The sequence below is a fragment of the Lemur catta genome, chromosome X (assembly GCF_020740605.2).
Source record: "Lemur catta isolate mLemCat1 chromosome X, mLemCat1.pri, whole genome shotgun sequence".
Lineage (NCBI taxonomy): Eukaryota > Metazoa > Chordata > Mammalia > Primates > Lemuridae > Lemur > Lemur catta.
This window is the reverse complement of record NC_059155.1, coordinates 7,956,755-7,974,046: the sequence shown is the minus strand read 5'-3', so window position 1 is coordinate 7,974,046 and position 17,292 is coordinate 7,956,755. Positions and strand designations below refer to the sequence as shown.

The 17,292-nt window shown below is 37.8% G+C and overlaps 1 protein-coding gene across 1 annotated transcript in view; it reads left to right on the top strand.

Annotated features, from left to right (window-relative positions):
- CLIC2 (chloride intracellular channel 2) overlaps nucleotides 1–12,224 on the top strand; it is a 28,059-nt gene extending 15,835 nt beyond the window's left edge. The window contains exons 4-6 of the mRNA XM_045538093.1: nucleotides 9,034–9,140; nucleotides 9,842–10,023; nucleotides 10,831–12,224. Coding sequence (XP_045394049.1) covers nucleotides 9,034–9,140; nucleotides 9,842–10,023; nucleotides 10,831–10,992 — 451 coding nt within the window. The 3' untranslated portion in view covers nucleotides 10,993–12,224. The remainder of the gene's footprint in view (nucleotides 1–9,033; nucleotides 9,141–9,841; nucleotides 10,024–10,830) is intronic.
- The last annotated feature ends 5,068 nt before the right edge of the window (nucleotides 12,225–17,292 follow it).

The following is a 17,292-nucleotide window of genomic DNA, read 5'->3' as shown; positions in this document are numbered from 1 at the left end:
ATATGATGAGAAGAATGTATATTCTGCAGTATTTGGGTATAATGTTCTGTAAATGTCTGTCAGGTCCACTTGTTCCAGAATCATATTTTAGTTCAGTGTTTCTTTCTTGATTTTCTGCCCCAATGATCTGTCTAGTTGTGTCAGTCGAGTGCTGAAGTCCCTGGTTATTATGATATTGCTATTTATTCCTTTCCTTTAGTCTAGTAGTATTTTTTTTCTAAATCTGGGAGCTCTGGTGTTAGATGCATACATATTTAGGATTGTTATATCTTCTTGTTGAATCAATCCCTTTATCATTATATAATGACTATCTTTGTCTTTTTTTTTTTACTGTTGATTTAACATCTATTTTACTGATATATGTATAACTACTCCTACTCACTTTTGGTTTCCATCCATGTGGAATAATTTTTCCACCCCTTTACTTTGAATCTATGAGAATCTTTAAGAGCTAAACGGGTTTCTTGGAGACAGCATATATTTGGGTTGTGAGTTTTTTTAAAATCCTTATTGCCAATCTATATTTTTCAAGTGGAGCATTTAGACTATTAAAATTAAATGTTAATATTGATATGGGAGATACCACTCTTCATGTTCATTGCTACCTAGTTGGTTTGTTTTCTCACTTGTGTTACTGCTTTATACAAGCTGAATTTTTACTTTTGGTTGGTTTTACACTAGTGGGTTTTGATTGTTCCATTCAATGTATAGAGCACTTTTAAGGATTTCTTGTAGGGCAAGTCTAGTGGTGACAAATTCCCTCAATGTTTGCTTGTCTGGGAAAGACTTTATTTCTTCTTCATTTATGAAACTGAGTTTTGCAGAATACAAAATTCTTGGCTGACAGTATTCTGTTTAAGAATACTAAAGATGGGACCCAATCCCTTTTGGCTTGTAAGGTTTCCTCTGAGAAGTCTGCTGTTAGTCTGATGGGTTTTCCTTTGTAAGTTACTTGATGCTTTCATCTCATAGTTTGCAGGATTTTCTCCTTCACTTTGACTTTGCCCAGTCTGATGACTATGTGCCTTGGAGATGTCCTGTTTGCAATGAAGCTTCCAGGAGTTCAATGATCTTCCTTTATCTGGGTGTCTAAATCTTTAGCAGGACCAGGGAAGTTTTCCTCCATTATTCCCTCAGGTAGGTTTTCCATGCTTTTTTGGTTTTTCTTCTTCTCCCTCAGGGATACCTATAATTCTTATGTTCAGTCATCTTAAATAGCCCTGTAATTCTTAAAGACTTATTCATTCTTCTTGATTATTTTTTTCTTCATTTTTGAATGACTGGGTTGATTCAAAAGCCAGTATTCAAGCTGTGAAATTCTTTATTCTGCTTGGTCTAGTATGTTTTTAAAACTTTCCATTACATTTTGTACTTCCCTAAATGATTCTTTCAATTCAGAAGTTCTGTTATTTTTTTAAGCTATCCCTCTCTTTATTGAATTTTTCATTCATGTCTTAAATTTTTTTGTGTTTCTTCATGTTGGTTTCCAAATTTCTCATTAATCCCCTTTCAATCCATATTTTGAATTCCACATCCAAGATTTCAAAAATTTCTTTTTGGCTGGAATCCATTGCTGGAGAGCTAGTGTGATCCTTCACGGGTGTTGAAACAGCCTGGTATTTCATATTGTCAGAGTTCTTATAATGGTTCCTTCTCACTGGAACCTCTTCCCTCAGCTCAAAACAGAGAGCTTTGCAGTTCACCTGTTCTCCTTGTCCAGGAACTCTAATGCTCAGTGTAGAGAGGGAGAGGTATGCTGCCTTCTGACTCATGCAGATAGGTACCCACTGTGGCACTGTTGGCAATTTGGGTCAGTTGGACCTCAGACTCCTGGGAGAGTGCTCAAGTGCCAGTGGTGGTGAACTAGCTTAGGTATTCCCTAGTTCTTAGGTCCCTGGATGGCATAGCTGAATCCTAGGGGACCAGACCAAGATTGAGCTGGCAGGCCAGGCGTGGTGGCTCACGCCTGTAATCCTAGCACTCTGGGAGGCCAAGGCAGGTGGATCGCTCAAGGTCAGGAGTTCGAGACCAGCCTGAGCGAAACCCTGTCTCTACTAAAAATAGAAATAAAAATTATCTGGACAACTAAAAATATATATACAAAAAATTAGCCGGGCATGGTGGCGCATGCCTGTAGTCCCAGCTACTCGGGAGGCTGAGGCAGTAGGATCGCTTAAGCCCAGGAGTTTGAGGTTGCTGTGAGCTAGGCTGACGCCACGGCACTCACTCTAGCCTGGGCAACAAAGCGAGACTCTGTCTCAAAAAAAAAAAAAAAGATTGAGCTGGCAAATTTGCTCTCAAGCCTCTCTGGGTTCAGGTGCTTGCTGTAATAGTGAAGGGTGGGATGCTCCCCTGCTCCAGAAGAATGCTCAATCAGGAGAAGGGTGGATGCACTATGACAGGAGTTGTGGCTCCTCCTGACAAGATTAGCAAAGGTGGGCATCTAGGGGACCCACAAGCTGCTCACACCTCCCTTTCTCAGCAATGACAGTGATCTCTTTCCTTTATGGGCACAAAAGTTCTCATATTTCCAGCTCCCACCTTGAAAAAGCTGCAGCAGAGTTGGTGGAGTCAGCTCAAAGCACAGTGTGTAGGGTTACCAGACTATGTGCTGTCTGTGGCTGAAATATTCCAGTGTGGGGAGGTGTGGTTGTGTCAGGGACTTGTCTCCAGAGAGGGTAGGCTCCTCACAGAAGAGACAGGCAGCTTGCAGCTCTGGGAGAGCAATGCTAGCCCTGCCCATCCTCAGAGGAGACAGTAGCTTTTGTCATTGAGACACACAAAAGCACTTGCTGCTTCTTCTTAGTAGGAAGGAGTGAGGCCCAAGCTCCATGGAAGCTTGGGTGTGATAGGTGCTCTGTCAGATGTGGGTCAGCTGTTCCCAAGTGCCCTGACTTAATGGTCCCCTGTTGAACACTCACCAGTCTTGAGTAGAAATAGCCTTTCAGCTGTGGCTGCCCTTGTGTCAGTGGGTGATATAGAGGGGGTAGGAGGTGAAGGCCCTAAATAGTGGGGAGTGTCTCCACTGGGAGGGGTGAAGACAATTTTGAATCACAAGCCAGGGGCTCTCTGGTGCAGGAGAGTGTGTATTCCACCTTCCTCTGTCCTCATAAGCATTCATGGCATTTCCCAGTCCCCTTAGGGCATCTTGCCCCATGGGTCAGAACACTAGGAATACTGCTACTCTCCTGTGTCTCCCCCTGTTCTTTTGTGGTTGCCACAGTCCAAGCAGGTGCTGAGGAATATTTGTGTGAAATCCAGTGACAGGAAGACTTAAGGTCTGTGACTTTCCTGGCTGGACAGAGGCACCTGGCATGTATACAGGTAATATGGTACCTACCATCTCAGCTCAGGTCCCATGGTGAGGGGAAGCAACCTGCAGCCTGGTGCTCTGTTCCCAAAAAGCTATCAGTTCACGAATGGCAGCAGTGCCTGTGTTCTTCAAGGAAAAAGGGTTCTCTGACAGATTGGGATCTGGCAGACCACCACAGGTGTGAGGGGAGGAAAAGTAAACACTCCCACCTACCTTTTCCACTGGGCTCCAAATCCTTCAAGGGTCTATCTCCACCAAAATTTTGCTCTTTCTTGTTCTACCCTGCCACTTCTTCCTGTGGGATCTTTGGAAGGGTAGGTTCTGGCTCCTTTCCCTCAGTATTTAACCTGGGAGAGGCTTTCTCACCTGAAACTTCTTCCTCTGTTTGGGACAATCTGGTGATTGATGTCTCTAGCCAGCCATTTTGCCCTCTCTCCTGAAATTCTCTAATGTTTCTTCATTGATTTTCTATGTGTAGGTCTAGTGGGGTATTGAAGTACCCTACTATTATGGTATTGCAGTCTATCTCTCCCTCCAAATCTATTAATATTTGCCTTATATGTTTAGATGCTCCAATGTTGGTTGTATATATATTTACAATTGTTAAATGCTTGTGATTAATTGACCCTTTTATTATTAATAATGAACTTCTTTGTCTTTTTTAACAGCTTTTGACTTAAAATCTATTATATCTGATATAGTATAGCTAGTCCTGATCTCTTTTGTTTCCATTTTGCATAGGATATATTTTTCCATCCCTTGACTTTGAATAAGTGTGTGTCCTTGAAGGTGAAGTCATCTCTTGTAGGAAACATATATTAATAGTTGGGTCTTATTTTTTATCCATTCAGCCACTCTTTATCTCTTGATTAGAGAATTTCATCCATTTACATTCAAGGCAATTAGTGATAGGTAAATATTTACTACTTCCACTTTGTTAATTGTTTTCTGGTTGTTTTGTAGATCCTTTGTTCTTCTCTTGCTTTCTTAGTGATTAGATTATTCTCTCTAGTGGTATGCTTTGATTGCTTACTTTTTATCTTTTGCATATCTACTGTAGGTTTTTGCTTTGTGGTTACCATAAGGCTTACATAAAACATCTTATAGTTATATCAGGCTATTTTAAACTATTAACAACTTAACTTTGTTTTTTGTTTTGTTTTGAGACAGAGTCTCACTCTGTTGCCCTGGGTAGAGTGCAGTGGCATCATCGTAGCTCACTGCAACCTCAAACTCCTGGGCTCAAGTGATCCTCCTGCCTCAGCCTCATGAGTAGCTGGGAATATAGGCACATGCCACAACAGTCAGCAAATTTTTCTATTTTTAGTGAAGACAGGGTCTTGCTCTTGCTCAGGTTGGTTCTGAACTCCTGAGCTCAAGCAATCCTCCCTCCTCAGCCTCCCAGAGTGCTAGGATTATAGGCATGAGCCACCATGCCAGGCCAACACCTTAACTTTGATCTCATATAAAAACTCTACAGTTTTACTCCCTCCTCCTTGCCTTTTATGTCTTTGATGTCACAATTTTCATCTTTTATATTGTATATCCCTTAACAAATTATTGTACCTATAATTTGTAATAGTTTTGTCTTTTAACTATCATACTAAATTTATAAATGATATACACACCACCTTTACAGTATTAGAGTATTATGAATTTGACTATGTACTTGCTATTACCAGTGAGTTTTCTACTTTCATGTGTTTTTGTGTTACTATCAGCATTGTTTTCTTTTAGCTTGAAGAACTCCCTTTAGCATTTCTTGTAAAACAAGTATGGTGGTGATGAACTCCTTCAGCTTTTGTTTATCTGGCAAACAAATGGCTTTATCTTTCCTTCATTTATGAAGGACAACTTTGCCAGGTAAAGTTTTCTTGGTTGACAGTTTTTTTCTTCAGCACTTTGACTATATCATTGCATTCTCTCCTGGCCTATAAGGTTTCTGCTGAAAAACCTGCTGATAACTGTATTGATGTTCCCTTGTATGTGATATGTTTCTTTTCTCTTGCTGCTTTCAGAATCCTCTCTTTATTTTTGATTTTTGACAGTTTGAATATATGTCTTGGTATAGTCTCATTTGGATTAAACTGATTGGAGAACTTCGAGCTTGTTTCCCTGGATATTTAAATCTTTCCCCAGATTTTGGAAGTTTTCAGCCATTTTATCTTTAAATAACCTTACTGACCATTTCTCTTTCTCTGCACCTTTTGAGAAACCTATAATGGAAATATTGGTTCACTTGTTGGTGTCCCATATTTCTTGTAGGCTTTCTTGTTCAAGCTCACTGATTCTTCTGCTTGATCTAATTTGCTGTGGAAGCTCTTTATGGAGTTCTTCAGTTCGGCCATTATGCTCTTTAGCTCCAGTATTTCTCTTTGGTTCTTTCTTTTTTTTTTTTTTTTGTGGTTTATCTCTTTGTCAAACTTCTTAGTCTGTCATATATTGTTTTCATGATTTCATTTAGTATTATATCTTTGTTTTCTTATTGTTCACTGAGCTTCTTTAACAAATTTATTTTGAATTCTTCAGGCAGTTGTAGATCCTCATTTGTTTACAGTTTGTTTCTGGTGCTTTATTTTGTTCCTTTGGTGGTATCATGTTTTCCTGATTGTTTGTGATTCTCATGGCCATGTGCTGGTATCTGCATATTTGAAGAAGTAAAGATTTATTCCAGTCTTTTCAGGCTGGCTTTGCCTGGGAAAGCTCTTCACCAGTCAGCCTGTCCAGAGATTCTGGGTAGGCTGTCTTGTATGTCCCATTGGGCAGGCCTGTTGCTGAAGTCCTCAGGCAGGCTGTTCTGGTACCTATGTCAGCAGGTAGGTAGGCCTGGTGCATTGGGGTTTACTGGGATGGGCCTGAACCCTGGATTTTCTGGAGTAGGCCAGGATCCTGGGTCTACTGGAGTGTGGGGCCATAGGGGCTGGCCTGGCAGAGGGCAAGTCTGGAGCCTATGTCTGTGGGGGCCATCCTGGAGCCTGGGTTCATGGGTGCTAGCCTGGTGCTTGAGGACATTGGTGCTAATCTGATACTGGAGGCTGGGTCCTTGGGTACTGCCCAAAGTCTGGGGCTACAGGGGCCAGCTCAATACTGGGTCACACTGAATGAAACTTGGGGCTGTGTGAGCCAGCCTTACTCTGGGCTAGTGTGGAGCCTGAGCTGGGCAGGAAGCCTGAGTCTGTAGGGGCCAGCCTGCAGCTTGGGGCCACAGGGGCTGGCATGGCACTGGGCAGGCCTGGAGTCTATAACCATGAGGGCTGCATTGGAAGCTGGGTCTTTGGGTGGTGGCCTGATACCTGAGGCCATAGGGTCCAGCCTGGAGCTGGGTAGGTGTGGATGCTGGTTCTGTGGGTACTAGCCTGGAGCTGGGATCCAGGTGCTAACCTGGTTCTGGGGAGGGCCCAGAAGCTGAGTCTAGAGGTACAGGGACTAATCTGAAGCCTGAGGATGAAGGGGATGGCTTGGAGCTGTTGCAGGCCTGGGGGTTGGGTCCATGGTGGCTGGCCTGATGCTCAAGGCAGTCTGGAGCCTGGGAATACTGGGGATGGCCTGGAAGTGGAGTGGGCTTGAAGCCTAGAATGGGTCTGGAGCCTGGTCCTGGAGTGGGTATAGTGTTGAGGTCTGAGGCAAAGTCCAGTGTTCACTTCCCTTCCTTCCTCCAATCAGGGGATGTCTCTCTCCATACTGTGCTGCCTGGAGTTGTGGGAGGGGTGATGCAGATAATGTAAAACTGTGCTGCTAAAGAGAAAAGTAAAGCAAGGGAGAAAAGTAGTGGGTATTAGGGATGAGAGAGGTTGCAATGTTAAATTGTGTCCAGAGAAAGACTTCACTTACAAAGAGATATCAGATAAAAAGACCCAAAAGAAGGATGAAAGCAAAGTATGTGTATATATGGGAGAAAGCACTTTATCCAAGAGCACACCAAGTAAAAAGGCCCTCGGGCAGAAGCTTGCCAGAGCTATTTGAAGAATAGCAGGAAAGTCAGTGTCACAAGTGAGAGAGGGAAGGAGATGAGAGCAGAGAGGTAGCACATCAGTCCTAGCAGACCACCATAAGGAATTGAGCTCTGACTAGGCAAAGTAAGTGAGGCCATTGCAGAGTACTGAGTATGGGGAAGACATCACCTTGGCTTTTGGGTGGTAAATACACTGAGTAGGTGGGTGGCTCAGATCATAGGGGTCTTAGTAGATCTCTGTGAGGACTGACTTGTCTGATTTTGAGTGAGATGAGGACATTGCTGGGTAACGAGTAGGGGAGAGACATGATATGATTTGCATTTTAACATGGGTGCTCTGGCTGCAGGTAGAGAATATTCCAGGGGTATGAGGGACAAGTATGGGAGTAGGGAGAATAGTCAGGAGGCTGTTACAGTAATACAGGATTTGGAAAAGGCATAGAGAGTGGAGGTGGTGAGAAGTAGATAGGTTCTGGATACATTCTGAAAGGCAAGCTAACTAGAGTTGCTGTGGCACAAATATAGGGTTGGAGGGAAAAAAGAAATAAGGAAGATGTGTACATTTTTTATCTGACCATTTTCTAGCAAGTTTTTTATGAATAGGAATTCAGTATTTTAGCCTTTGTTTTTATTGCATATATTCAAGGTGTACATGCTGTTTTGATTATAAACATACATAATGAAATGATTACCATAACAAGCAAATTAGCATATCTGTCACTTCATATTACCTTTTGTGTGATAAGAGCACTTAAAATATCTTTTAGCAAATTTTTAGTATACATTATTAACTATAGTCTTCATGCTGTACATTATATCTCTAGACTTATTTATCCTGCCTAACTGCAACTTTGTACCCTTTGACCTACCTCTCTGTATTCCCTCCCCTGACCTCCCCACCATAATCACTGTTCTAATCTTTCTTTCTATGTATTTGACATTTTTTTAGATTCCACATGTAAGTGAGATCATGTGGTATTTTCTTTCTGTCTAGCTTATTTCACTTACCATAATGTCCTCAAAGTTCATCCATGTTGTTTCAAATGGCAATATACCCTTTTTTTTAGGTGAGTAATATTCTATTTTATATATATATATGTATAATCACAAGTTCTATATTTATTCATCTGATCATGGACAGTTAGGTTGTTTCCATATCTTGGCCTTTGTAAGTAATGCTGCAATTAACATGGGAGCACAGATATCTCTACAAGATGCTATTTTTTATTGAATACATTTTCTGCATCTATTTATGACCATATAGGTTTTCTTATTTAATTTGTTAATGCTATGAATTACATAATTACATTATTTATTTAATTATGCTAAATTAACTATTTCATTTGTTTTATAAGTTGAAATATTTTGAAACCATATTTTTCTACTACTTATCTCTATAAATAATGTAATATATAATATGTAAATAATATATATAAATAAATAATGATGTAATATAAATATGTTATATTACAACCATATCTTCTGCCAAACAGGCTTTTAGGAGCAAGTATGAAAACCTAACCATCATTTGAAACATTGTTTCTACAGGTAAATGAGCTTTGAATTCCAGACAACTAATTTCCCTATGAATTTTAGAAATTAAAGTACTCTGAGATTGGGAACAATACATATTTTTGCTGAGAGATTTCTGAGAAATAGTTTCCAGCATAATTTTCCAAAATTTCTATTCTCAGTATAGTGCAAGTTAAGGCACCTGGTCTCTGTCTTGTTGTGTGTGAATGACAGTTTGCTGGTGTTCCTTTTTAAGGTATCCTCACCTGAGTCCAAAGTACAAGGAGTCCTTTGATGTGGGCTGTAACCTCTTTGCCAAGTTTTCTGCATACATTAAAAATACAAAAAAGGAATCAAATAAGAGTAAGACATCTTTCTTTTAATCTATTTTTCTCACTCGCTCACTCTCACATTCTCACTTAGTAAAAATAGGATTTTTCCGAATACATAGCTAGTATATGTTGGGTAACTGTAGTTTTTCTCTCATTTTCTGTTCTCTCCTCTGAAATTCCCTTGCATGAAGTTTTATTATATTTATTTTTGTTTGTTTGTTTTTTGAGACAGGGTCTCACTCTATTGCTCAGGGTAGAGTGCAATGACATGATCAGAGCTCACTGCAATTTCAAACTCCTGGGCTCAAGCGATCCTCCCATCTCAGCCTCCTGAGCAGCTGGGACTATAGGTGCCTGCCACCATGCCCGGCTAATTTTTCTGTTTTTAGTAGAGACAGGATCTCACCCTTGCTCAGGCTGGTCTCAAACTCCTGGCCTCAAGCAATCTTCCCACTTCAGCCTCCCAAAGTGCTAGGATTACAGGCATGAGTCACCACACCCAGCCTTTTATCAGATTTATAACTTAATATTCAACATAGAAATTACCAACTTAGTTCAATCAGACTATTGACATGCCAGGGATGAACTAACTGCAAGACTGTACATTTTCACCCACCATCTCCCACAAACATTCTTGAATAGATTTACTAAATGTGTAAAAAGCATATTGAGTATGTATTTAGTCATAAAGACAATACATTTATAGATAACACTATGACTTCATTGCCTCAGATTTTGAAAAATCTCTGCTCAGAGAATTTAAGCGTCTGGATGACTACTTAAACACCCCACTTCTGGATGAAATTGATCCAGACAATGCTGAGGAACTCACAGTTTCCAGAAGATTGTTCTTGGATGGGGATCAGCTGACGTTGGCTGACTGTAGCTTGTTACCAAAACTTAACATTATTAAAGTAAGTCTTTATAGGGCAGGCTGAATGGTATGAGGGCGGGTTGTAAGTTGCCAGCACAGAGCACAGTGACTTTCCAGGGTGAGGCTGTTACATTATAGCTTTGTCATCATCATCATGCATAGTATATATCTCATCATGCATAGTATATATCTCCTTTTTCTCCTTAGAGGAAAGATCTATAAGAATCTTGGAAGCATTAAAACTTCTTGTTTCTTTCTTCCTAAATCAGAAAGTGTTTTTCACTGTCTTGTCGGTAAAATAAGGATAATAATACTACCCCTTTCACAGATTCATTAAGAGAAATAAATTAAAGCATGTAAAATGCTTAGAACAGTGCCTGGATCATAGCAAGTGATAAACAATATGGGTTGTTAATATTATGATGATGATTTAATCACCAATTTAACAAATATTTATTGTAAAAACTTACATATAACTTACTCTCTATGTCTTATGTCAGATACAGAGAATACATAAAGAAATAAGACATAGAATCCTAAATAAACTCTTAGTCTAATGGTAGGAGATATGTGCTCTTTTTCTGTGCTTCCTTCCTCCAAATATATTCATAATTAAATACAGCATCAGTATAAACATTGATTGTAACATATAGCTTTGTCAACATTTGTAGACAAAACATTATAAAATTAAATCCAATATTCTTTATTTTGTAGTTTATTTTGTAGTACTATTTGTATTGATATCTTCAACAACCTTGACTTTTGAGGTCTTTTTCTACGTAGTAGACATATTACTGATGCCTTTTACTACCAACTTCTTTTTCCTCATTTTTTCCCAAAATCCTAGGTTGCTGCCAAGAAATACCGTGAGTTTGATATTCCAGCAGAATTCTCAGGAGTCTGGCGCTATCTCCACAATGCTTATGCCCGTGATGAATTTACCCACACGTGTCCTGAAGACAAAGAAATTGAAAATACTTATGCAAGTGTGGCTAAACAGAAGAGTTAGGACAGCTCTTACGTGAGAAAAGGCTATTTGTTATTAGATTTCAATTGTTGCCATATTAGAAAGGTTTTTGAAAATAATATAGAAAATAGTTTCCTGTATTCAACTCTCTTAGGAAAAGGAACTCTATTTTCTGTTAGCTATAAACAACCTGTCCTCTGTGTATATTATAGGTCTTCATATTTTCACTTAATTTTTTTTATTCCTGTGGCAACCCACTGCAATCTTGAATGACATGGAAAGCATCAAGATCTTTTGCCTTTTGCTTGAATTTCTAGAACGCATAATGTATAAGCTAAACATTACAGATGGTGTAAGTAAAGACACAATATCAAACTGCTCCAAAAAACATTTCCATCTAAATCATTACAATGATTTCTTATATTTGTTAGTTTAATACATACATGAGTTTCTTTTTGATATAAATAATAAAATCAGAAAGTGAGCATATCAGAAAGGCAAATTCTGAAAGAATGGTTTTAAAAATCAGTTCTAGGAAGAGATCAGGATCAATTGTTCTTAGGACAGCATTCAACACCTAGAAATATGACCACCTCATAGTCAGAGAGGAATATATGCCCTTTGTGACCAGATTATATTATTGTTAAATGAGGAAGCATTCATTAGCTAAAACATATTTTTTTAAAAAACAAGATCAGAAGCAAAGTCAATTGGATCTTCTATTCATAGAAATAAGAAGGAAACTATTATAAGAAATTTGGCTGATCAAAAGGTCTTGTTGCTGTCCATAAAAGGATAAGGTGCACAGTCCTTAGAGGATAATCAGAAAACTTTCTACAAAATTTTAATTGTTACATTGCTATATGTATTCAGATTCACTTGTTAAAGTACTCTCAAATCATTCAAATCTGAAAACAAAAGCTTAACTTAACATTTATTCCCTACAAGGAGAAACATAAGCAGAAGTGCAGCTTCAAAAAAAGGAAATTACACAGTTATTACAGGCTTTGGGGGAAGGGTGGATTTTAGATAAAATTTAAATGAAGTAATGTTTTAATAGGTTCAGAGAAAAGTAAGGCAATGATTAAAGAGTTAACATCAGTCTAGCCATAGGAATGGCCCAAAGTACTGTCCTTGAAAACCAGAAAGTCAAGGTAAATGTATAGTGTACAGTTAGGAAAACAAGAATTGTAATTATGTTGATAATCTTTGGGAAACATCCTCTCATCAGCATATGACAGACTAAATGTAATAAACTAGCAAGTTATAACTGATAGAATACCCTTGAAAAAATGTGCCACCTTTTAAATGTCATTAGTATAGGCTTTAGATTTTTCTGCTTTAATGTTTACTGAGTAAATAAGCCATTTAAAATCAGTGAGACAAAGGGAAATAAAGAATATTTTAGGTGTTTATACTATATATCATTTTCATTGTTTATGTTTACTATATAATAGTAAAAAGTGACACACAAAAGAATTTATTGTGTAGTACCACCCCTCTTTGCTGCAAGATCCCTGATCTGAGAAATTGGACATGGACTGGATGATAGGGTTGTGGCACCTCTGAATGGCTCAGATTCTTCCACTTTCACTAATATGGTTTCAAAAAGTAAGGTTTTTTAAGACCTATGATTTTAAAGAAAAAAGCTTATCAGTACCATTCCCTGAAATTCATTAACAGAAGTTCTTTTTACAGATTTATATTATACTTAAAGTATGTTTATGTCACTGCTAAGCTCCAGCATATAGCAAGGTGGGAAGTTTTGTCAAGTAACTGGTTATCCAACTCCATAGGTACTTACGCAGCTCAGAATTATCCTCTTAGACAAAAGAATTATTATATTTTTTAAAAAGCCAGATGGGGCTCCCAGGGCCAGGGGAAATGGACTCCCTATTATCTTCTTAGACAATATCAATCCAATCCAATCCAGTAACTACTTACTGAGTACTTACTGTGATTAATTATTATTTAGTTATTAATCCTCAAAACAACTCTGTGAAGTATGTAAAAAGATAATTTTCAAATGATATTTATTTATGCAATAACCAGCAGAAAGAGAAAATAGCCCTTTGAAGAGTATTAGAGTAACAGAGATTTATGTAGTCAATCAGGAAAGGAATACTGACAAATGAGTACTAAGTTAACTGGTTAACTTTCTGCAGGGCAATAAGATACTTTGAGGTTAAGTTCTCTACAGGGTTATAAATCACAAGAACATATCAATTTCTGCATATTTACAGTTCTAACCTTACACAGCTCTAAATTATCTGTACCTTTATCAGCTTTTGATTTTTAGTCAAATATACTATGTTGCCAAAGTTACATTCCCCAAGGAGAGTTAAATGAGATCAATCAGGCTTATTTGAAAATGCTCTACTGTGACACCAAAATGTAAAGCAAAAATTACTGTGTATTTTCTTAGGTAGAAAATAATTGTTTTTTATTTCACATGAAGTTATTATAATTATCCCCAGTTTGTAGATAACAAAATATAGATCCAAAGTGGTTCAGTCATTATTATTTTATTTTTACTCCTGAGGAAACTAAAGCTCAAACAGGTTACATATTCAGCCTATTCACATCCACCTAATGAGTAGTAGTAGAGTTGTGATCTGAATCCATACTTTTAGCAATACAATATGTCATTTCATATCAAAGGAATGGTCTCTATTCTCACAAAAAAACCCACAGTTTAATAATAAAGATTGCCAATTAGACATGCAACTACATTATTATCAAAAAGTTATATAACAGAAGTACATCCTTATGTGATCCCCCAGCCTGCACAACCTCTATGAAAATTCTGAGAGATGCGTTTTCATGACCAGGTAAGAATAGGTCTTAGATACATTTTGTGCAACTTTGGCAGACACAAGACTTCAAGGTGGGGTTCTGGATAAAATTACCATCAGCAACCTCTTTCCGTACTGATGTAAATTACCCAGTAATGGAAAGAAAATTTTTACCAATTAGGGTCACATTTTTTAAAAAAAAATAAAAAGGAAAAATTTTCTTATTATGAAAGCATTACATGGCACAAAAATAGATATAGTAGTGGAATAGAAATTCCAAATATAAGATATATGTGAAAACTTAGTATCTCATAAAGTGGCATTTCCAATCAGTTGGTGAAAAGATGGATTTTTTTTCTCCAATAAATGTATTGCAACAACTACTAGCCTTTGGAAAAAATAGAGCTTGTTCCTCACTCTTTCCATCAAAACAAATTCCAAATAAATAAATATAACAAATGAATCCATAAAGTTATCAAGATGGAAATATTCAAAAAATGACCTTTCTAAGCATATCACAAAAATTAGAAAGCATGGAGGGAAAGATTAATAAATTTGATGACATAAAATTTACACCTTCTGATTAAGCTTCCACTTCTAACCATTATGGTACAACGCTATCCACCTTCAACATAAGCAACAAAAAAACTGGACAAAATAGGTGAAACAAGTGTTTTCAGACAATGAATAATAGGCAGCACAGGATTATTATCCATGAGAAGAGAAACAAGATGAGCCCTACTATCACCACAGCATTCTGCCTAGAGGCACTTACCAGACCCTGACACAAGGAAAGAGCATCCAAGCAGAGAACAGCAGGCTCACTGGCATGAGGAAAAACAAAAACAGTAGAGTTTGGAAAGACTGAGAATAAATGTAATTTGAAGGACAGAGTTCTAGAAGGGAGCTATGCAGAGAAAGAGCTATAGAAATCTGCATAGGAGTCATCTTAGGTCTTCATCTGAATACTAAATTGCATACACAAAAGATACATTCCATGGAGCTGGGCAAAGAGTAACTGCTGGGAAAATAATATCTAAAAGGAATCTATACAGTGAACAACCAGAGTTTGAACATGGTTAGGAGACATTTGAGTTTTGACCAACAGAAATGGAGTTATGACTTTGTTTCATACCTAAGATATTGAGTAGTGACCCCAGAAAGGTCACACCTAAAAACCAGGATTTGTCAATGTTGACACTATTGACATTTGGATACAGAGAATTCTTTGTTGTGCAGATCTATCCTGGGCATTGTAGGATTTTTAACAGCATCCCTTGTTCTACCTACTAGATGCCAGTAGCATCCCCTACCAGTTGTGAAAGCCAAACTCTAGACATTGCCAAACATCCCTTGTGGATTAAAATTGTCCCCCGCTGAGAACCACTACTCCAGTACCATCCTAACACAGTTTAACAGCAAGTTGTGAGAGGATTAAGCTGATCCACAAATAAACTAACTGAAAGCCAAAATACATCTCAACGCTCTTTAAGACAATAACATTTAGATACTCTACAATACAGTATTTGCAACTCCCAATATACAAACAAAACTTATTAGGCCCATGAAGAATTAGTAAAATATGATAAATAACCAAGAGAAAATTAGTCAATAGAAACAACCAGAAGTTACATAGGTGATGCAATAATAGAAAATTACTTTAAAATAGCTATTATAAAGATGCTCAAGGATTTCAATGAAAATATAAAGACAATAAGAAATGGAAGATATAAAAGAACAAAATGGAACTTATAAAAATGTAATATATGAAAGGAAAAAATTACTAGATATAACTAACGGCAGATTAAACACTGCAGAAAAAGAGATCAGTGAATTTGGAGACACAATAGAAACTATCCAAACTGAAGTTCAGGGAGTAAAAAAGTCTGAAAAAATGAATAAAGCTTCAACAACTTAAGGGATAATATCAAGTGATCTAACATATATATGTAATTAGAGTTCCTGAAGGAGGGAGGTGCAGAAAAAAATCTTAAAAACAATAATAGCCAATGGGTTCAATTGCTGGCATGAAAAGGAAAGCCCCTAACAAACCAACCATCACACAGATAACAACTATAAATTAGATAAAAATTTTAAAAACTACCCTAGAAATTTGGATAATAAAAAATCGTAGGCATTCAATAAATGGTGCTGGGAAAACTGGATAGCCACATGTAGAAGACTGAAATAAGACACACATTTTTCACCTCTCACAAAAATCAAATCACAGTGGATAACAGACTTAAACCTAAGGAGTGAAAACTATTAGAATTCTAGAAGAAAATGTGGGTAAAAACTCTTATAGACATTGGCCTAGGCAAAGAATTTATGAAGAAGACCTCAAAGGCAATCACAGCAACAACAAAAATAAATAAATGGGACCTGATTAAATTAAATTAAAAAGCTTCCACACAGCCAAAGAAACTGTCACAAGAGCAAACAGACAACCTACAGAATGGGAAAAAATTTTCACATGCTACACATCCGATAAAGGGCTGATAACTAGAATCTATTTAGAACTCAGGAAAATCAGCAAAAAAAAATCAAACAACCTTATCAAAAAGTGGGCAAAGGACATGAATAGAAATTTTTCAAAAGAAGACAGAAGTATGGCCAACAAACATGAAAAAATGCTCATCTCTAATCATCAGGGACTGCAAACTAGTGCAACCTCTGGGGAAAGCAATATGGAGATATATCAAAGAGATACAATTAGACCTACCATTTGATCCAACAATCCCATTATTGGGCATCTACCCAAAAGAACAAAAAACACTTTATAAACACTTGAATGTTTATAGCAGCACAATTCACAATTGCAAAGATGAGAAAACAACCCAAGTGCCCATCAATACATGAGTGGATTAATAAAATGTGGTATATGTACACCATGGAGTACTACTCAGCTATAAGAAACAATGATGATCTAGCACCTCTTCTATTTTCCTGGATAAAGCAGGAACCCATTCTACTAAGTGAAGTATCCCAAGAATGGAAAAATAAGCACCACATGTACTCACCCTCAGATTGGTTTAACTGATCATCACCTAAGAGCACATTTAGGAATAACAGTAATTGGGTGTTGGGTAGATGTGTGTGTGGGGGGGAGAGGATGGGTGTATACATACATAATGAGTGCAATGCACACCGTCTAGGGGATGGACATGCTTGAAGCTCTGATTCAGGGGTGAGGGGAGCCAAGGCAAATATATGTAACCTAAACTTTTGTACCCCCATAATATCCTGAAACAAAAAAAGAATCCACAAAAAAAAAGAGTAGGCAGATTTTGGAGAGGAATGAAAACAGATAGGAAAGTAGTAGCACAGACAAGTTTTCTGTCTTTTTATCTTTAGCATACAGACATGCTGCAATCACAGTGGCCATGGGGCCACTGAAACTTAATAGAAAGCTCACTGTCTTTCTGGCCTGGACAATCATAGCCACTGCAGTATGGGAGGGTATCCCAGAAAGAAATGAGTCACAGACCAGGAACACCAAATTCTATACATAATCTGAGCCTAAGTCTATTGCTGGCCCTTGAACCAC